The sequence below is a fragment of the Sciurus carolinensis genome, chromosome 17 (assembly GCF_902686445.1).
Source record: "Sciurus carolinensis chromosome 17, mSciCar1.2, whole genome shotgun sequence".
In the NCBI taxonomy this organism is placed as follows: Eukaryota; Metazoa; Chordata; class Mammalia; order Rodentia; family Sciuridae; genus Sciurus; species Sciurus carolinensis.
This window is the reverse complement of record NC_062229.1, coordinates 30,018,682-30,041,704: the sequence shown is the minus strand read 5'-3', so window position 1 is coordinate 30,041,704 and position 23,023 is coordinate 30,018,682. Positions and strand designations below refer to the sequence as shown.

The following is a 23,023-nucleotide window of genomic DNA, read 5'->3' as shown; positions in this document are numbered from 1 at the left end:
TCCAAGTATTCCAACATTATTTGTTGAAAAGATTGTCCACTGAAATACCTTTGCAATTTCATCAAAAATCAGTTGATCACACATGTTTTGGTTTATTTCTGAATTTTCTTTTCTACTCTATTAATTTATACATCTTTCCTTTCACAAATACACCACTTTATTACTATAGTTTACTAGTAAGTATTGAAATCAGTTAGGGTGAATATCCAGCATTTTTCTTAATTTTAAAAAATGTATTAGCTATTCTTTCAATATGAATTTTTTTCAAGTACTAGAAATATTTTATGGAAGTGTTTTGAAAGGGATTTTGTAGAGTTAATAGATCAATTTGGAGACAACTCTAGCAATACTGAGTCTTTCGATCCATGAACATGGTATACCTCTCCATTTATTTAGGCATTTTTGGTTTTGTAATTTTTAGCATATAACTCTTGCATGTATTTTATTTGTTTTAAAACTGTTTTGTGCTTTTTGGTGCTATTAAAATAATACCATTTGTATTTCAATTCCAATTGTTCATTAATAGTACATAAAACATAATTTACTTTGTAATATTGATCTTGGATCCTGTGATTTTGCTAAACTCACTTATTTCAGCTTTTTGTTTTTGTAGATTCTGGAGTTTTCTATATTGATAATCATGTTTTCTTTGAATAGATACAGGATTTTTTTGTTTTTCAATCTGTGTGCCTGTGTTTTCTATATGTTTTGAGCTGCTGTTTTCTTTAAAATATTTGCAATTTAGAGTAATATTTTGACAAGATTAAAGTCTTGCCAATTTGGCTTTGTGAATCATTAAAAGGGATTAAACCTGAAAGACTCAGTATTGCTATAGTTGTCCCAAAAATGATCTATTAACTTAACAAAACCCCTTTCAAAATCCTTCTGGGATAAACCAGATAAAGTACCTAGGTTGAAATATCCGTTCATTCCTGTGCCTTCTTTAAATCCTTATTTCAGAATATGAAACTTTTCTATCATTCATTGATTGATGCTCTCTATCATCAAACTAGAAAATGGGCACAAACACGGTTTGTATTTACAGAATCATTGAGGTTCTTATTACTATTAGAATTATTATGGCAATATTTTCCTAGGATCATCAGATACTGATGTAACCTTGATGCTTATGACAGATAGTTGCCAAAACTCTAAGGATTAAATATTCATGAAGAATTCAATTTCAATTTACTTTTACAGCCAGTCACTTATTGGAGGGAACTAATGCCTTGAAGAGCAGTCACATAATAATCATCCACATATAGATCAAAGAATTGTGACCTTTTATTCCCTAATCCTACACAGGACTGAGTTGTTTGATTCTTCTGTTCTGCTCCATGGACAATCTTGTAACTTTAGCCTTTCAAAGCTATGCTACAATAAGATTAGGACATTTAATATAGGTGCTGACTTTTCTATAATAGCAAAGTGGTTTTTTCCTATTTGGGGTTGGTCAGTGGGAATGATGTATTGGGTATTTTGTGAGGGTAGAGAACTCCTTCCCTTTATCTAGAGAATCATTAATTATTGTCAGTAATAAGGAACCCTGATATAGTAACCCTTTGACTTAAGAGGCTTCACACTCCTTGCTGAGCAGATAGCTGCCCTGTTCCTGTGCTCCCTTGATGCTTCTATCCTTTTCATTAGTCCATTTACCTGTACATATATTTACAGGAGAGCACACAAATCAAGATCAGGGAATCTTACATTCATATCTCTAGGGCCTGATTCAGGGCTTGACTGATGTTATCAACTGAATGAGGCCTATAAATTCACCTAGCAATCAGTCTGAAACAGTGGAAAGGGCAAGGTCTCTGGCATCAGGTTCGAGTCTAAGCCTTGCTTCCTGTGAATTCCTTTTGTCCAGGTTTCTTACTCTCTCAAAGATAAAGATATTATCTAACCTATTATTTAGCATTAGTAAGTACTTAGCTCATTAGATTACAGTACTTAGTAAGTATGCGGTTTAAACTGTTGTTTAATGGATATCTTGTCATTCAATTCTAACTACTAGCAGATCCTCTCCAACTCATTCTCCTCCCCTGGTTAATTTGGAGTTTAGGGGCTGTTGCTGCATAATTTGGCCAGCCCATTGCCATCAGTGTGGCTGCCATTGCCAGTGAATGCCAAGTAGATAATTAGATGCTCATATTCTCTAAGATGCAACAGTGACTGATTGCAGTAATACCTGCACAGGGTGGTGCACAGGGTTGGTGGACTTTCATGCTAATCGCAACATCTCGATTTTATATTGAGCAGGATCTATGAAAAATTCTTGTATATGTAGGTTGCTCCATGTTTAAAAGATCATAGAGGCAACCCAGAAAGTATTATTGCTCATAGTTGAATATAATTTTATTTCTCTCTCTCTATTTGTGGTCCTGGAGTTGAACCAAAGTCTTTTACCACTGAACTACATCCCCGGCCCTTTTTATTTATTTATTAATTATTATTACTATTATTATTATTATTATTATTTTGTACTGTGGATTGAATGGGCCACATACCTAACCTGTTTTACTTTTCATTTTGAGACAGGGTCTTACTAAGTTGCTTAGGGCCTTACTAAATTGCTGAGGCTGGCTTTGAATTTGTGCTCCTCCTGCCTCAACCTCATGAACCACTGGGATTATAGGCACGTGCCACCATGCCCAGCTTATTTTTCATTTTGAGACAGGTTTTTGCTAAATTTCCAAGGCCGGACTCAAATTTGTTATCCTCCTGCCTCAGCCTCCCAAGTAGCTGGGATTACAGGTGTGTGCCTCCACTCCCAGATAATTTTACTTTTGATTTTAAAAATTCTTCAGATTATAAGAAAAGACATAAATTTGGTTTTATAATAAAAGTGTGCTACATTTCTAATGCATAGTCCTTGTTTTTTGTTTGTTTGATTTTTAAATCAAGAACTTTGGGGCTGGGGAAATAGCTCAGTTGGTAGAGTGCTTGCCTTGCAAGTACAAGTCCCAGGGTTCGATCCCCAGCCCCAACAAAAAAAAAAAGAACTTTGATTATGCTCTGAAGGTATTTAGATGGCATTAGTTTCAAAGACAGTCATGAAGTGTTCTGCTCTCTATGAAACTGAAGGAGATACCAGGTGACACTTCAGTTAGAGAGGCTGTGAGCAGTCCTTTTCTGGGATTACATATTTATGATGAATTTGTTGGATGTCATTTATCTCTTAAACACAATCTAGTCTGCTCCCCATCAAGTTAGGAACATGGGAACATGGCCACAATTTCATAATGTGAGTGCATATACTCTATGTGACTATGTGTGTACATTCACATCTTTATGTCGATGGGTAGAAAAATGTTTTTCCAGGCTTGGGTGCATTTGAATTCCCTTTGTGTTTTTTTATGTTTTAAAATTATCTGCAACAAGTAACCAGAAAAAACAACAATTACTATACATGAAAATAGGAGTGTGTGTTTTTTTTGTTGTTGTTGTTTGTTTTTCTGGAACTGGGGATTGAACCCAGGGGATGTTCTTCCACTGAGCTACAAAATAAAATAAAAATTTTTTATTTTGAGGCAGGATCTCACTAAGTTGCCAAGGCTGGCCTCAAACTTGTGATCTTCCTGCCTAAGTCTCCTGTCTCCCTTCACTGGCATGAGCCACTGTACCCAGAAAAAAGGAGAAATTTTTTTAAACAATATTTTTTTCCCAGGCTCAGTCCAGGAAAAAAATTATCATATTAATTTCGACTACAGACTATCAGAATTGATAAACTAAAGAGAGGGATTCAAAAACTAGATTTCTTAGAAGAAAAATACTCCTCAAAAGTAGTTCACAGATAAATAATTATATAACTGAGGGTGGGGAGTGGGGGAGAGAGAGAGAGGGGACATCACTTGACAATGTTGTGAATTTCTCTTTTTCTTTTTGTGAATCAGATTGAAAAGAAGAAGCAAGCCAACTCCAAAAAAGAAGTGATAAAGGAGTTTCAAGTGAATGGATGGCCTCAGCCCCTGGACTCACTGCTTCGCAACCTACCTGCCCTTGGACAAGTTATCTGGCTTCGAATATGATGCAGGGGCAGACACCTGCTGATATAGCAACTGCCATTGCCCAGAGTTCCCATGACATGGGAGTCTCAGGGCAGCCTGCCTGGAGGTGAGAAGGGGCATCTCTGTGTGTTCTGCCCCAGTTAGTGGGACTCAGCAACTCCTTGGGTTCCAGAGCTCAGTGCATAGATCTTTTGGTTTCACCTGCAGTCCTTTCCTCCACCATCAGGCCTCCAGGGTCTTTGAGTAAGCATGGCTTATGTGCAGGTCTACATGTTATCCTCCAAACCTCTATTTCCCCGATCCCTGGCATCCTGTGGCTGAGCCTGACTTTGATCCTTGACCTTCTCCATCTGGATTCCTCTCCTCTCCATCTGGATTCCTCTCTTCTCCTGTGACATTGGTTTCCCATTTGACCACCTTAATCAGTTCCCTGTATTGAAAGCCCACAATTGGCTCTGGGGAAGATGGGAGTTATTTTCTGAGTAAGACATTGGGCTGCTATATAATCCAGAAATGCAAAGAAATCCTGAGAGGTTAAGGGTTATCTCAATTCATGTCAGATGTAGTTAGCATGCTGTGTCAAAAGCAGAGAGAAAAGGCATAAGGGAGTACCCACTCTCCCCCAGGTCCCTCTCCACCCTCATTCAGGACTTTGTGAATGTCACCTTGTGGTCCCAGTTTACATAAGAACAAACTCTAAGGTGTTGTCTTTGAGCTTTGTCTGGCCTAGCTGGGCAGTCCCAACTCACCTGGACATTTCACACTGCAGAATCAATGGCTTTAGAACTGTGTGGCCTTGGGCATTACCTGGTTTTAACCATGCTGTCTTATTCCCATCTTGTCCTGCCCCTCCCTCCTCACTTCAGGACACAGACGTATGGCTCCAGAGCACTTTCAGGGGACTGGAAAGAGTGCTTAGAGAGTTCTACTTCCAGATGGTAATCCCCCACTTTCTAGGGAGAGCTGAGGCCTAGTGCCTCAGTGCCTTCCCTGCTCGGTCTGTCCATATTTCTGTCTCATTGTGTAGTGGGATAAAGAAAAACAGAGGAGTTTAGCTTTGGGAGAGAGGAGAGTCGGGTGGGGGCAGTTGGGGGAGGTTAAGCAATCCAAGTCTTCCCTTGCTGTGTAGGAGACCATTCCATGGTGTATATATTGTGGGGGAAATGCTGAACTCAATTATAGTGGGTCAGGGCTGGGAGTTGACTTCAATCTCTTTATTCTGTTTTGCTCCCACTATCTGCAACCCCAAACTCTTGGGAAGGACTTTGATTTCAAGTATGGGCTCTTGTTCAGGGTCATAAGAACTAACCCTCACTCCCACTCCACCTGGTCCCTACAAATCCCCTACACACAAACACTTGCTGTTGGGGGAGAGATTGTCCCTGGGTCAAATGGAAGAACCTCAGATCAGCATGTGCTCCTGTGGACTAGCAGGTGTGTTTGTGTGTGTGAACTAGCTCTGGGAGAATATCTTTGGGCTCTTATATTTTTTCCCCAGGCACAAATATTGGAGAGCCCTTCCTCATTCCATGTCACCCCAAGGAACCTGACCACTGAAGCTCTTCATGAAAAGACCACTCTGACTCTCCTCCTTCAGGGATTTGGCCTGGATTTAGAGTTCTATTGTATCCAAAGCCCAAGAGACCCAGGTCTCTTGGGTTACTCTCTTTACTCAGTCCATAGTTGCGGGGAGTGGGTGGTGGAAAGAGAGGGGTTGGATTAGATGCATCTCTATTTGGGTTCCATCTGAGTCTGCTCTAGAAGCTATTTCAGTTTGTGTTAAGTCCAAATTTAGATGATTTGTTTATTGAATTCCAAAGTTGGGTGAAGGGTGAAAAATATCAGTAACTCTTTCCACCCCTCCTCAATCTCTCCATCATTTCTTTTCTACTTAGGAGGCCAGTGAAAGGGAAGGGAGGCCATGCCTTAGCCCATAAGGGTACAAGGATCATTGTTCTTCTAGGACTGGCCCATCCTGCTTATGATTTAGAGGACCTTTACTTTCCCAGCATGACCACACTTTCTGGTCTTCTTTTTGTTCTCTCCTTTTATACATGGACAATATATGGTCACATATACCTGGTGTTTGGCCTATTGCAGGACTCTGTTCTTACTGTTCATTCTGACTCTGATTCTGTGGCCCACAGTCTTGGTTCAGGTGCCTCCAGCTCAAATACCATCTCAGAGTTGCTTCCTTTAAAAAAATACAGTGCCATGGCTGTAGTTATTCTGTCACTCCAAGTTTGGTTCACTTTCTCAGCACTTCATCACCATATCTTCTTGTTCATTGGTTTACTTGTTTAATGATGAACTCTTTTTCCTCCTCTAATGTAAATCCCACAATTGCCAACATCTACTCACTCCTATATCTTCAGTTCCCGGCATTAGTAAGAATTCAAAATAAAACTTCTTAACTGAATGGATGTTTGCTTGTCCTTTTTTTTAATAGCAATAATTTTTCAAAAGTATAGATTTTTTTTGAGAAGTCAAAGGTGTCTATTTATTTAACAACAAGGAACCTACAGGGCTCTCTGTGTGGAGTAAATGGAAGGTAGGGAAGAGAATTCATGAATGGAGTTGCAATTCCTTCAACCTAGCTCCACCGTGAGGGGAAGCAGCAGGATAAGGCTGTGGCTGGGGTGTTAACCTGGGAGACACTCGTGCATGTTGAAATGCTGCTGGGAAGGAAGCATCAGAGTGGGTGTGTAAAGAAAGAGGAGAATATAATTGAAGGAGGTAATAACCTAAGAGATGGGAAGTGAGATTTGGGGGTACAGCTGAGGGGAATGGGCACAGAACAGGGGAACCTTTTCACTGGAAAAGGAGGAAGGAAGGTGAAAATTCTGGTGGTTTTCCAGGGTCAAATGGAGGAGTTTAAAGTGGTTTCTGCCTGTGGTTTTGATTTCATTGTAAAGTAGGAGGCGAGGTAACCTGTTCCCAATGGTGGTGGTGGAGATGGGGGTGGTGGGAGTCAGAGATTTGAGGATAGAGGAGAGGATTATAGAGAAATCACTTCAACCCACATCTTTGAAATCTTCTAGTATAATTCTTTTTCTGGAAGAATTTTAATTTCTCTTTATTTATTAATTTAAAATTCAAGCGGATATTTTGCCACTATGTTCTTGCCTACAACTTCATATTCAGATCTAAGGTATAGAGCTAAACTTGAGACCAACACGGTTTCACATGAAAGATGAAGGAGTTGGAAAAATAAAGTCACAATTTAATCCTCACAAAGAATAAGTGTTCATGGGGGAAAATTTGACCAGATTATATATCAAAGATAGTATTTACTCAATGTCCACCTGGGCTGCAGTTCTAACACCAGAGGGATGTGGAAGCTCAGGACTGGAAGGGTCCTGGGAGGGCTTCCTGCTTGACTCCACAGCTCATGTCTCAGTCCTGCTAACCGTTAACAGGTACTTACTGGCTGCTTCAGTAGAATATAGTGAATGGATAAAGATGGTGCTGACCGAAGAGTAGGTTGCCTTGTTGTCATTTGAGAAGATTTTGCACACTCTTCTTATTTGTGACATAGGTACACACTTGCCTGAATGATTGGTTAAGGGTAGTAATAATAATGAATTTTTTATTGAGTATCAACTGTGCATCCATCTTACGCCATAGGGTATTTTGCACTTACAAATGAGAGAGGTAGTCACAGCCCCCATGGTGACTGAAACCATGATCTTGACCTTATTTCAATCATGTTGCAAACTATAAATTTCTAAACTGAACTTGATGGAGCCTTGGGATACTTGGAAATATCACTTTATGAGATGAGAGGGAGGTGGAGCCAACCTAGGTCACACCTGTTCATCAACCAAAGTGTATTTTAGGGTCCATGTTGACTTTTGATTTTATATAGATAAAGGATCCCACTGGATTAAAAGAGTCTGACAATATGCATTTTCACAGCTGAAAGCAAATACTGATATCATCCTTCTCAAAGTCATTTTCTAAATGATTTTCGGAATTGAAGAGTTTAAACTTGGCATTATGTCATAGGTTTGGTTTTAGTAGACTGGTATTTCAGTGACTACTTATGTCCTCTTAGACAACAATCCACCTATTGACATTTTGGTGATCTGATATTTGGTTATCTAGCTAGGTTTATCCAAAGTGCAGGTGAGGAGAAGAGCATAGATTACCAAATACTACTGATAACTATTCCTATAACTTTTAAACCAATTTATATAAAAGCATTATATTCAACATAGCACTAAAAATCCATTCCAGTTGCAAAAGCTACATTAACTATACAAAGTAAATAACACATGAAATAAGGCTAAGGAAAGTAGAGAAAAGGGAGGCTGTAGCTTGAGAGTGGTTTTACTTCACAGTAAATCAACTATCTGTAGAGTTTGAATCATTTGGCTCAAAAACTTTTTAAAATTAAATTCTAAAAATATGTTAAATCTAATTACCAAAGTGACATTTTGATTGGATTTTGAAGCACATGAACTGTTCCAAGAGTCCAAGAGTCCATTCATAACCTGAAACTGGAAGCCCATGGAACCAATGGTGGTAGCTGGAGAGGCTGTCAGAATCCTCTCTAGAACCTAAAAGCTATGAGGATTTTGCAAAAAGAAAGAAAGATAGATAATCCTAAGTAATTAAGGTCCTCTCATGGCAAGAGGGTCTAAGTTTCTAAGTTCCTTCAACAGGTTAATCTGTCTTGTTATTAAGTGACATAAGATCACCAGGAAGAAAAGTGTCAAAGAGTCTGAGTCCATGTTTGAGAAGGTGACTGATGGTGGTGGAATTCCATTCTGTGTGGGTTAATGACAGGCATTCCTGATAAAGATGGGGAGTGATTTGCATTGATATTAACCAAATCTGCCCTCAATGCAGAAAGAGCTTATTGGGCCACTCATTAGTAACAAAGCCATACAAGGGTCAATATTAGAGGCAGATATTTTTATGAGGTATTAAAAATATTTCTTTGGCTCAGGCAGTGGACCAAGCATAGCCAAGACTGACCTTTAAGCAAATATTTCTGATGAAATGGAGATATCTTTGTGTCCATCATCAAGATGGATTGAGTAGCCTATCATCAAGAGGGCATGGGGCTGAATAGACATTATGGAAAATTTTTATTAGTTAAATCACATTTGTATGAAAGTCAGAGGTTGCCTTTCCCAACAACTCATATGTCCCTCTCTTCCCAGAGGGAAGTCCATTCACAACTAAACATGTGTAGGCATGCTTTTCCACATCAAGAACAAGATAAATGGCATTGTGAGGGATAGAGCATCTCAACCTCACATGGAGTGTCCCAGGGAGCCAGCCTGGTTTCCAGGTCCTTTAATTGGTTGGGAGTTATTTATGGAACTTCCTGGATTTGACTTTATTTCTCTGGTTTCTGAAGCATATCAGTCTTTGGGTTTGCTATCTCCAACTTCTGCCTCAGGTAGGCAGCATCTCTCTTCTTTCCAGGAAGAAATTTTGATGCATCAAGAACAAAAAGTCTGGTGTCCTGGTCTGCTTTTGTTCTCATGGTGATCTAGCAGATTTTTGCATAATCTATTTTCACTATCATTCACTATTTCTTCAATTCTTTGAGAACATCCCCTTTTCCCTTTGCTGACAGCTTCTGTTCCTTCTTTTCTAAAGCTTTTTCTTAAGCTTTCTGAGTCAGATCTTTAGCAGACCTTGGTTTTCTGCTGATGGGGATCATTAAGAATCTCTACTGCCAGCTGCAGATTTCTTTGCATTTATTTTCATCTAGAGCTTGACTGCAAACAGTAAAAAGTAATCATTTCCCAAGTTAAACACTTTTTTCTTCTAGCGGATGCCTTGCCGACACCTCATTATTTGACTTAAGAGTATAAAGGGTGTCAGTTTTCTTCACCTTGTTAATGTGGATTTTGATATCATCTGACTTCCTTGATATTTTGTCTTCTTAACTATGGCAATCTGTCCACTAACTCATTATTTTCAAAATGATCCTGTCCATTTCTTTCCCTATGAATTTCGTCCTCTGATTCAAATATCAAGATCAAGCAGTTTTGGTTGCATAGCATATTTATTCAAAACTTCATTATTTCCCTCAGCTTCTTTCTGAGACTTGAGATCTTATCTGATTTACTCACTGATTTTGGTAGGCAAAAGGTGGGGGCAGGAGCAGCTAGGGACAAAGAGAGACCATGGCCTTCTCTCCACTCCAGCGTTCCCGGTACCCCTTGAATCAATCTATACTGCGACCCCTTTCCTGCCTTCCAGGTACCATTCTTCTTCCATTTCTTACTTTCATTCATCATTCCAACATATTCGCCTCTGACCACAATATCTATTCTTCTAGAACTTAAACTCACAGAATATCTCAGTTCATAGATTGTTCGCAGATCTGCTGACAAACTTTCTAGTTTTTTATTGCTCTGGACTTCATATTCATTTCACTGCCTTCTCTCTCCAGATTTTGTCCTTGGTTGCTAACTGAGTGTAACATCCACAACCCAGTTGTGCTAATGCAGTGGGATAGGCTGTGAGGGACTAAAGAAGATACCTGGAGATGCGATATGAGATATAAGATTTATTGAGAAAGGCATATAGGGAAGATCCAGTGACAATGAGCTGGATAGGTGCTTCACCAGAAAGTCCAGTGGCAATGGGCTGGACAGGGGCATCTCCATTCACACAGTGCATTGAGTACTTGCCAGAATATGACACCTCCATTTCCCCATGACTTTGTTCAGAGGCAGTTGCCTGGATGAGCACTCTCCACAGTACTCTGATCTGCACCAGCTATCACAGGCAGAGGGTTTCATAGGTTTTATAGAAGGTTTTATAAGATTTTATAGACGCAGCATCAACTTAACTGGCTTTGGCCCACCGTAAGATCAGCACCCCAAGGAACTTGGCACATATGTGAGAAAACAGTGTTTTACAGATAGCACTAACTTGTCCTGATTCCCAGCATACGTGAGAGAAAGCCAGGGTCCAGGCCCAAACTTAGTCTCATTGTTCCCTTAATTGGCTAGGTTTCTTGGGAAGAGAAAGAGGCATTTTGCGACATGATGCTTTACTGATCTTTTTTAAGGAAGACACACAGATTCTTCCCAAAGCAGCATCACCCTGACTCAGCAGTTCTCTGCCATCAGGCAACCAGCAGTGGCCCCTGGTGGGATTGCTGACCCACAAGCAGGTGCATTCTTTTTTTTTTGGGGGGGGTGTGTGTGCTGGGGATCGAACCCAGGGCCTTGTGCTTGCAAGGCAAGCACTCTACTGACTGAGCTATCTCTCCAGCCCCCAAGCAGGTGCATTCTGGCTCCAGGTCTTTCCAAGCCCATGAGGCCTGGTGCTACAGTCCCATTGTGTCCTCCAGGTCTCCTTAGGGTCATTACATCACTGCTCATTACATCATTACCTCATTACATCATTATCTCTTTACATCATCACCTCCTTAACTTGCTTTCACCTATAGTTTTAAAAGGATATTTTTAATTGACACATTAAAATTACACATATTTATAGGCTATAGTGTGACATATATATACTGCATAGATCAAATCTGCATAATTGGTATTTCCTTAAACTCTTACGTGTGTGTGTGTGGGCGTGTGTGTGTGTTTGGAACCTATAAACTCCTCTCCTCTATTTCTTTATAAAATATACAATAGGTTATTGTAAACTATAGTCACCCTCCTGTGTTTTAGAACACGAGAACTTCTTCCTACTATCTAACTATATTTCAATATCCATTATGTTACTATTTTTATCTCCCATTCCCTATCTCCCATTTCCTGGCCTCTAGTAATCACTACTTCTCTACTTCTCTACTTCTCTACTTCTATGAGATTGACAATTTTAGCTTCCACATCTGAGTGACAATATGCAGTATTTATCTTTCTGCATCTGGCTTTTTTCACTTAACATAATGTCTTCCAGCTCAATTCATGTTTCTGCAGATGATAAGGATTTCAATTTTTTTTTTTTAATCAGCAGAGTTCAGCTTTCTATTGAACATGTCATGAAGGAGGTTTAGTTCAAAAGACCAAAGCCCATGCCATCATCAGACTCCTCTGGCTCTTCTTTGTTTCCACTTTCTTCTCCTCATCAGGGTAGCAGTGGTGGAGGAGGCAGACCTCCTTCTGGTGCCACATCAGAGGCTGGAGCAGGTCCAATGGCCCCAACATTACCGATGAGGCTCCTGAAGTTGACACTGGCCAGGGCCCAATTTCAGCAAGCCAACCAAAAGGTTCATTTACACCTAATACATTGATCTCATCCTCTGTGAAGGTCACCTCATTGTCATGCAGGATGAAGGAAAGCAGAGTAGATGAAGGTGAACTCAGAGATGAAGACCATGGTGCAGGCTGCTGAGCATGGTTCTAGTCACTGGCTGAAGTGAGGGCCTCATCCCAACATGGTTAGCTTCCTTGGGAACACCAAGCACCTTGGTAGCAGCTGAGGAAAAGCAGGATTTCACTCTTTTTGATTATTGAATAGTGTTCCAGTGCATATACATACCACATTTCTCTTAACCAATTCATCTACTGATGGTTGCATAAAAACTTGGGATCCGGGAAGCTCTCACATTCTTACCAGAAGTGGAAGTTGACCGTGGCAGCCATCATTTCACCATCACTGAGAGAGGTGGTATGTGAGGTAGTTCAGAGTGAGGATTCTGGGAACAGATCTACCTGTGGTGGAACCCCTGTCTCTCACTACTTGTGTGACTGTGGACAAATGACTGAAGGCTTCTAAGTTTCATTTTATGAGTGAGGACAATTAAATCAGAAACAGGTAAGGCAGTTAGCAAAGGGCTGGCATATAGACAGCCATTCACACAGTAAAACAGGCATGATGTTCATTCTCATAACTATCACTAATTGCATTGATCTTTTATGCTTATTTGTGTACTTATTTATGTCTCGCCTCTATCACTAGAATCTAGCCCTCATAAGAACAAGAACCCTCTCGTTGTCCTCAATCTCTCTCAATTATTCAAAGTGGACAACTATCATTTCCTGAAACCTATGGAATGAACTTTGAAAACCTGAGCTCAAACCTCCCTCTAGCCCACTTTTTAAAGCTTCACGCTGACCATGCTCTTGACTGGGCAGGGGTAGATTTGCTATACTTTATACTTTGCCATAGTGGATAGACTTTACCTAGAAAAATTTCATATTTTGCAATTCCTTGAATAATAATAGTAAGAAAAGTAATTATCATCCGAATAAATCTCATTCTCTTTCTCAAGATGCACCTGGTATCAACTTTTATGTGAAAGTTTCCTTAAGCTGTGAGACTGTAAGTTGTCAATCCCTTTTCCTAAGACTTTTGGGTTGTTCCTGTCTTTAAGCTTAGTCTTATTCAAGGATTACATCTGAGAATTAGACAAAGATGGTTTAGATATGCCTCAGCACTCATGAGGAGCTGAAATTGAAGACTACTAGCCTGAGACCCAGTGTGAACAAAAGCTATCTATGCAAAGAAGCCAGTGGATTTGGGATGGACTGCAGTCCTCTGCCTTCATTAGTCATAGTATTTATAAGTAGATGATACAACGCCACACATGGATCCTTGTCTCTGTTCTACAGAGCAATTCTCATGATCAAAGTGCTTGGTCTTATGTGAGCTAACCAAAGAACTGAATTTCACAAAATAATAATCTCTCGAACTGTAATTCATGGACATTATAAATAATTTTCTCCTTTACCCTGAGTCATATTTCTGTGGGTACTTCTATTTAAGCTTTATCCAAAATTAATATTTATAAAGTAAAATATCATTATCACATTCTAATATATTAAACTCTAACATGTGGTTTAATAAAATCTTAATTAAAAATAATTATCTGTTTTATAAACAATCTCACAACTGTTTTGATACTTCTTATCTTGCTCTCTAGGTCTTGGCTATTTTGTTAAATTTTAGTACCTTCACATAAGAGCAAACATAGTTAATTGATAAATTTTCCAATTATTGTCATTTTGGAAGTAGTGGCTCAAAGAAATTTTAAGGAAAATGGAAAGAACACTGTATTATTAGAAAGGGCATGTATTTATACAGCAAAAACTAGGCTGGGATGTGGTTTGATTTCTCACTAAGCATATGACTTTGGCAAGTCCTTCACCCATCTGCATCTTGGTTTCTTGATTTGTGGAAGTGAAATGATGTCTTGCTGTTCCCACAGGGCTATGGAGAAGACCAAGGGAGAAAAAAACTTTAGGATCTCAAGGTTAGCACATCTAGGTGGAAATAAGATTTTGAGAGAGTATTATGTGGGAGCCAGTTGACAGAGGTCTTCCTACCTGTGTTTTATCATACAGAACTTCAGAAACCTGACTACTGTGATCAGCAGAGTCCTACCAGTCTATTTATTGTTTCAGAACAACACTCAGAGATAGATGAGGTTTAGGGAGGTGTTGATCCCACAGTATGGACAGACAGCTATGCATGCACTATACTAATGCCCTTGCTGAACAAACCAAGCCTCCTGAATGGGGCAGACTTGGGGAACATGATATTTGTCAAGCCAAAACACTTTCACCTCACTAAGTGGCATTACAATCCTGGGATAGAGTTAAGGGCTTTGGACCAATGACGGGGATATTTGGAATTATGTGAGAAGACATGAAAGGGAGAGGCAACCAAAGCATAAGAGATGTGAGGAAGTAGGTTGGGGTGGCACATGCCTGTAACTCCAGCTACTTGAGAGGTTGAGGCAGTAGGATCATAAGTTCAAGGCCAGCCTGGGCAACTGAGTGAGACCCTGAAAATAAAATAAAAAAGGATTTGGGATGTAGCTCAGTTGTAGAATATTTGCCTAGCATATGTGAGGTCCCTTTGAGTTCAATCCCCAGGACCACATGCACACAACAAAAAAAAAAAAAAAAAAAAAAAAAAAAAAAAAAGAGAGAGAGAGAGAGAGAGAGAGAGAGAAAGCATGAAAAAATATGATCAAGTTTTACCATGTGGATTGTGAGATATTTCCTTCTGCTCCAATACCTTTGAAGGCTTCATTTTTATGAGTCTGATTTCTTTTTTGAGATGTGTTCAAGTGCTAACTGAACTCAAGGAAGGCTTAGATTAGGGGCAAATTCTACCACAAATTGCCTGTCACATTTGATTCTCACATGTCAGTCTACTCTCTCCTCCAAGCTGCCTTCCCTTGCTCCTTTTGAGTATGGAGTGGTGTGAAGTATGGCTAACACTTCTGATGCCCAGTGGGTGGGGTCTTCTACTGCAAAGGCAGGGTTTTAGGATAGCAGCTTTATCATCAAACCAAAGAACTTCCTAATAAAGGAAAAAATGGAGAGGAGAGAGAAGAGGAAAGAAGGTTCCAGTAGACAGCCAGCATTTAGAAATTGCCTGCTACAGGCAGAGCATTATACTAAATATATTAGCAAAGTCACTCCAAATATTTAGTTCATCTGGATGCAGAGATAGTGGGTATGGGGGAGTAGAAGTGGCTCAGGAGTTAGGAGGCCCAGGTTCTGGCCCTAGATCTGTCACTAGTTAGTGACATTGTTCTAAACAACTCAATCTATGGTCTTTTGATTCACAGATCTATGCAATGAAGGAATTGGATTAAAGGGACTTTGAAAAGCTTTCAAGTTCTGAAATTCCGTGATTTAAATGGACTATGTTGTCTGTAGTTTTAGTAAATAGAATGGAGATGTATAACTTAAGGATACTCAGATTCACATGGTTTCTGTGCTTGTGGTAGGAATATATACAGAGAAATCAAGTAACTCTATTTCCTGAGCTGTAGTATTTTTGGTTTTGGGTCTATCAAGGTTTACCCACTGATGGGAAATGTTTTTATCTCTTGCTTTTTTTGCAGTTGCCTCTGTCTCTCATCTTTTACAGGGGTTGAACACCTCCCCTCCCCTCTATGACTCCTACAACTCCAGTCAATTAAAAATGTGATCTCTGACTAGAACCTTTTAAATTGTTTTCTCTTTCTCTATATCATTTTCTCCAAGTTCCATTTGACCCGTTTTCTTCCAATATTTTTAATCTCAGGAAATGCTTCCCTCAGATCTTTCAGATACAAGGGACAGAAGCAAAGATGATGTGTCTTCAAGGCTTGGAGAGTGGAGTTGAACTGATCTCAGAGATGAGAGCATCATAGTTCTTCCTGTCTCTCCTTGTTTATATGCTGATTCTTTGGATCAATGATAAGGCTAGGGGCATGAGGTTCTAGGTTTTGCCTAGCTTCAGATATTTACCCTCCCCTTTGGTCAAAGTGCAATATCTGTTTTTTAAGAAGCTAGGGAAGATAATAAGGAGATGCATGGTTATGATCATTGGGAGAATAATTTAGGGTTGAACTGGAGAATTCTGGTCTGAAAGTGTTTTCTTTTCTCAGCACTTTGAAGATCTCATCCCATTGTCTTCCTCTGTAATTGCCAATGAGAAATCTGCTGTCAATCTACTTGTTCTTCTACTGTAAGTAGATTATATTTTCCTTTTGGTTGTTTTTAAGATTTTTTTCTCTTTGTCTTTAGTGTTCTGAAATTTCACCATGATATTACTAAGTATGGATTTATCTCTATTCTGTTCAGGACTCAAGTTTCTTCAGTCTGAAGATTTATGCTTTCTTCAGGGATATGAAAAAAATTCATGTTGCACAACCATCAAAATAGCAAAAATAAAAAAAAATTATCAAGTGTTGGCAAGGATGTGAGGAAAATTCTCATAAACTACTGAGCAGAAGTTATACGTTATTCACCACCTGGGGATGCAATCTGGGAAAAATATGTAATCAAACAACTATGATTTTAGGACTCCATCCTAGAGAAAACTTACACTATTAGAGAAAGGATATGTACATAAATCTATTCAATGTATCATTATTTGCAATTAAAAAAAAAAGGATAAAGAAATGTCCATCAATAGGAGAATGAGTGAATCAATTGGCAGCTAAAAATCAATGAATCAGACATACCCACATCAGGTAGATAAATTTGGAAAACAAAATGAGGAGTTAAAAAATCAGATAGTAGATGATAAATGCGATATGACACGCTACATGGAAATTTTAACAACCCACAATACTATATTGCATATCATCCAATAATCAGAAACCATAAGGTCTCACACTTTTCTTATGATGCAATAGAATAAAATGACAACAAATTAAAAGGATATCCAAAAAAATCATCATCTAGGAAAGCAAAAAGACTAGAAATAATTCCTGGTTTGAAGAAGTAACTGCAACTAAACACTACATGGTTAACCACATTAGCCAGATGGAGAGAGAAGTGAGTGACAGATGAAAAGTTTGGGCTGTCTCCAAGGCTATAAGTCTTAGGGTACAAAAATGTCTGTCTTGAATTAATTTTGTATCTGAGTTTGTGACTGCAACATGTGATGACTTCTGACATGGGATAAAAAAGGAAAGAATTGGAATACAACTCTCCCCCAACCCCAACCTTCTCTTTGTAATAGGTAGAAAACAGAAGAAGACCATAGAATGTTGTAGAGTGAGGAGGGATGTAAAATGGACAGTATTAGGGGAGAAGGAAACTCAGAGGATCGGAGAGAGAAGAGCATTAGAAGAAGTCTTGTGCTGGGAGCTGGTGTGGCCAAGCACAGGCAGATGCCTGAAGCTCCAAGAGGCCACAGCTCTGTGTCTTTGAGTGAGCGCTGCCAGACCTGGCCAAGCATAAGAAGCAAGAGCAAGTATGGGGCCATGTCAGAGGAAGTCTTGTTCAAGGTGTGGGGTTGAGGTGAGAGGGAAATGCCAGAGTAGTGGAACAGTAGTGGACTCAGATGAGATATGGGTCAAAATGTCATGGCCCCAGGAAGAGGAATCAGACCAAGTACTGTTTGGAGGCAGCTGGAGGGCGAAACCAGAGTGCCCTGATTTCCTGCATTGGGAATTCTATTACCCTCTGGAAGTGCCAATAAAAAGGCAAGGGAATTTAACTATACAGAACCTTCAGGTAGAAATGTTCCTCTTGCTTAAACTTAGGTGCTACATGAACAACAAATTGTCAACCTCTACTAGAAAAATTTCCAGTGATGTTATATCAGAGGCCAGTAAATTCCTGAGAATAACATGATTGGGCAGAGTGAGGATAGGGAGGTGATGCATGGTAGTCCACTGGTAAGTGAGACAAATTCCTGGTCCAGTCCCACCCAGACACACAGGGAGTCTAATATCCCAGTTGCCCTTTTGGATTTTGACCAAACTAGACCACATACCCAGAGCTTGCTGGCTCTGCCCTCCTCATCATCCAGAAAACACACAACTACCACAGAAGGAACCAGGAAGGGAGAGAATGCTGTGTATTAACTCATGCAAAAAGTTGGATATTCTCCCAATAATGTTAATAACCAGAAATTACTAGATTCTCTGTTTGTCTGTTGTGGAAATAAAAACCTTCTGGGGATGGATCAAACATATCTGGAAATGACTTGAAACTGGTGGATAGCTAAATGTAACGTGCCTTGGATATCCTAACGAAAATGTGCTGTCATTCAATTACAATTTTTTTTGAAGGATTGATCCTGGGGAGCTCAACCCAGTGAATACTATAGAAATCATGTGAAGCTCCAAATGCTATTCTATGTAAATTTCTTGAGTGGGAATTCATAACCATAATTCTGGCATATGACTGATAATTCTGGATTTTTAACCGATTTTATGTTGTGACATTTTGAATGGTTGTGGGAAAACTGAGGTATGTTGTCCTGGTACATGTTCCACAATGGGATCTCTAGGTAGAAAGTCCAGATTTATAGTGCTTGCTGTTTTCCCTGGTGTAAATATTTCCATGGTGCTGATTTTGAGCAATGAACATGAAGTCCCTGAATGCAGACCTGGGAAGAGAAGTGCACAGTTGATTCTCACGAATCAGCAGAGACTGGTGTAAGGGAACCACTGTACCTTCCGGTGGGCTTCTGTGAAAGCAGAGCTTACCATTATAAATTGTGATCCATAAATACCCAAAGGCAGTAGTATAAGAAAAATATAATAAGGGAAATCTTTTCAAATTTGGGAGCTTAAATGGAGAAAATTGACAGAGGATTTTTTTTTTTCATTGAGAAGTGGTGTTTGTTTCTAGTCTACATTTGATTACTATTATTTTTAAGCAAACAATATCTATGTATCAAATTGAGTGCACTGAACTCTTGGTTTCTTTGGGGTTCCCTAGTTGGAGGCTGGGACTTTTTTCCTTTGATATTGGTGCTAAAGTGATGTTGACCAAAGAATCAGTGGGACCTGCGCACTTTGAAGCCAGCTTCAGCATGGCTGAGCTGAGGGTCAAGAAAGAAGAACAGATGTGGAGTCTCCCGAATTTGGGGGAGGCAGCACTGACATTTAGACCTGTGATTTGGTATGACAATAAATAACTTTTTATGGCTGTTAACATTAATGAAAAGGAGAAAAATAAGTTGTCCAAAAGTTGAAAAAACAGATTAATAAACTTTCTAATTAGAGTAAGGCAAAAGAACTTATTAAAGTAAAGGTGAATTGGAAATGTCAATAAGACTCCCTGGATGTTTTTTAAAAGGAGGATTTATCTGTTTTATGCTTACAGTGATTTGTGCTGTTGGGTGTTTTGCTGTCATCCTGCCAGCTGGAATGTGGAACAAGCTATTTGTAGCCCTAGTGCCTGTGGCTCTTAAAGTGATTCTCTGATAAAAGGAACTGGCTTCCCTCGGGAGGACAGAGATATGATTCCATATCTCAGGACAGGGAAAAAAGTCAGAATTAGCCTGTGAATTCTAGACGGAAGGAAGCAGGGTTTCATTAGGGAGTCAGAGAATTGCAAGTTCGCAATGAGGCAAAAAAGATGATAAAATCAAATTATTTGAGACCCAAATTTCTGGAATCATTTACTGAAAAGGATGTATAATGATAGCTCAGATCATGTGAGGTCTACGCTTAAATTTTTATAAGTGACTATCTGAAAATGCAGGATGTTTTTCTTTCTATAATGAGACCTGTAACCTAACATGGTCCGAAGCGAGTAACGCAGGACCTTGTCACAGTCCAAAAGATCTTTGTGAAGTGTGGTTTATTTGATAGAAAAAGATACGAGCAGATTGAAGAGAGTCAGGATTTGGGGCAATGCCAGGAATGTCCTGTAAGAGGGTTTCTGTTCTTTTCCCAGCAGTAAATGACCATCCTTCCTGAGTACTCCCTAGCATCCCCCCACCAGCTCATGTGCACTATTGTAAGTTAAGACATATTGTTGGGGTCACCTATCCAACAATGACTTCCTCTGTGCCAGGACTCAGCCTCCTCATTCTGTACTATTTTTATTACCATATGTCTCTGTGCTTCAGATGACAAATCAGAACCTTCTTTTCTACCATTGTGGGGCTCACCGTGCTTCTCTGCAAGGAGAGGAAATCTAGATGCCAGAAAATTTGAATGACAATGATGAGCAGAATACATGGAGAAAGCCGCATCCAGCAGGGAAAAACAGTTTGTTGGCGAATAAAGTATTACAACTACTTTAAAGAGTAAGAGGGAAAATAGGCCCTAAAAATATTAATTTTAACTGAGCTTCTCCTAAAGAGATTTTTTTTTAAATGAAGAAAGCACAGGAAACAAGTGAAGAAAGGTAAAATGAGGAGGAGGAAGTCTGACCACGAATACACGTGGAAGAACATGCTTGTGTTGCAAACCACCCAATGCACAAAAGTCAAGTGAAGAAGCAGGTTGATATAAAGAAAAATTATGTCTATATGAACTAAATGTGCGATGAGATGAGGAAATGGTCAGCTTCACACTCGTTGGTGCCTATAAAAATATCTGATTGTTTGCAAAATTCATATTATGGATTCTTAGTATGGTTTACATAAAATTGGAAAAAATCCAACTAATAAGAAGTTTATCATCAAAAAAGGATGGCAGAGTGCCAAACACGTGCAACCAGGAGGCAAAACCACTTTCTTCAGAGGAGAGGGCAGTGGAGGCCTGACGTGGGCAACACTGTGGGCCTGTCCTGGGGATGATGTGGTAGAGGTGTGTGGGGGCGTGAGTGGGGTCAGAGGAGGAACCCAGAAGGAAGAGATTTGTGCTTCATCAATACTTGGATCCTGGAGAGACGTGTGGCAGATCTGAGCACGTGGGGTCAGAGTCCGTGACTTGGGACTGGCAGGTTTTCTGGCTCGGTCTCTGCTGCTCTCCTCTGTCATTGTGAGTGGTCGCCCTGGGGCTTACGAGTTGAACTGGACGTGAGTGATTAAGACAGTCCAGTACTCCAGACAAATCATCCTTGTCCCTGCATCTGTGAAGGCAAGGTGGGACCCCAGGAGGAAGGAGGCTGTCAATACAGGAGCATCCCTCCTCTCCTGACTCTTTGAATCACTGAACATAATTTGTGGATTTGGGGGAGATCCTGCCCTGAACCCTGTTGAATACCTATTGCAGGGATGTAAAGTAAAAAAAAAAAATCAAAAGGTTCTATGTCTAGATCTTGAATAAGCAGGAGAAACAGGGGCCTCGGAGAACTCTTGCCTTAATAGATGGCGAGTGTTACCCCAAGAGAAGAGAAGGCAGACTAGGGAAGGTTGGTTGGTCAGTCCCATTGTAAACACCCAGAAAAAAAACTTAAGGAATATTTTGAGGAGTTCAAATACCTCTCTTTACAGTTGGAACCAGAAGTTCCAACTAATTTCTAAAGTCACAGGCTGAGGAGCCCATAATCAAAATTACATTCTGCATGTAGTTCACTCATACCTGTTATTCGCTCTTCTGTTTTCCTTTCTTTGCTTTCTTGTTTGGACTTAATGAATTTTAATCATGTAATTTTTGATGCTGTGCTGCTTCTTCCTGGCTCTTGCCACCACTATTTGAAGTTTAAGTCGCTCAGCCCCTTTTATTCTATAGGTGGTAGGCAGTGGCTTCTTGTGGGCCACCTCTTGCTCTAAATTCTAGGGCTTGAAATTCCTCCATTTTGAAGTTCAGGCATAGCATATTTATCATTTCTCTCCTCCTGTAGTCAACCTCTTTCTATTCTTTCCACAACAAGAGCATTTACTTAATTATTCACTGACACTTGTTTTATATAGAATGTATTCCATAGTTTCTTAGAAAAGCAGGTGAAATCGTGGAGAGGGAAATGTCCCCGTGGACTCATATGTGTTAAGATGGTGAAGGTTGGAGAAACATCGCTCAACATCACAGACCTGAGGAACAAGCTTAGAAATCAGAGTTTATATAATCTAACATATCTAATGGACAGATGAAGAAACTGAGTCCTGAGGGTAAATGACTTGCCATATTTCAGATGGGAATCTCTGAAATCCCCGATTCTCAACCCTTTCCGACCAGACTCCTGGTTTATGCTGGATCCTGATTTCCTCCAGATTTACTGTTATCCTTATTACTCACCTTAATTATTAGTGAGTATTTATGATGTGCCAGGAATGGAACTAAACCCTTCTTTTCATTTTCACAATTTTGAGATATGTAGTTTTATTATTCAGGTTTTATGGAAGAAGAAGTAAATTAGCCCTGCATATTAGTAAATGGGAGACAAGCACTCCCTAGGGAATAATGCTCCAAGGGTGCCCTACTGAATGGAGTGTGCACTTGCTCACATATTCTCACAGGTACTTCATAGCACATACCACCTCCCCCCGCCCCATACATGTCACCGTGCAGTGTTAAATCAGAACCAGTGATACTTCCAAGTGCCAGGCACTGACTGAACTAAGTAAGCCCTTTAGATATTTGATTTTCACAACTTTGAGATATATAGCTTTTATTATTCAGATTTTTAAAAAAAATTATTTATTTTTTTTTAGTTATACATGACGGTTGGGTGTATTTTGACATATTATACATACATGGAGTATAACCTCCCATCTTTGTGGTTGTACACAATGTGGAGTTCCACTGGTCATGTATTCATATGTGAACATAGAAAAGTTATACAGACATTCTACTGTCTTTCCTATTTATTCAGGTTTCATAGAAGAAGTAAATTATCCATGAAAATTAATAAGTCACCCACGATTTTATAACTGGTAAAAAGTGAAGTGGGATTTGAACCCAGCAACTTGAATCACTGAGGTGTTTGTCTCCCATATTGACC

The 23,023-nt window shown here is 39.6% G+C and overlaps 1 protein-coding gene across 4 annotated transcripts in view; it reads left to right on the top strand.

The window, feature by feature from the left end:
• The window catches only part of Mobp (myelin associated oligodendrocyte basic protein), a 51,317-nt gene extending 34,395 nt beyond the window's left edge, over positions 1-16,922 (top strand). For 3 of the 4 annotated variants that reach the window (XR_007105745.1, XM_047531028.1, XM_047531025.1), the window contains 3 exons: positions 3,894-4,113; positions 16,330-16,409; positions 16,526-16,922. Coding sequence is in view for 3 of the 4 variants with exons in the window: in XM_047531028.1 (XP_047386984.1) it covers positions 3,894-3,933 (40 nt within the window). In the remaining variant the exon portion in view is untranslated. Of the gene's footprint in view, positions 1-3,893; positions 4,114-4,873; positions 4,946-5,505; positions 6,437-16,329; positions 16,410-16,525 lie in introns of those variants that run through there. The other variant, XM_047531026.1, reaches the window with a different exon arrangement.
• The last annotated feature ends 6,101 nt before the right edge of the window (positions 16,923-23,023 follow it).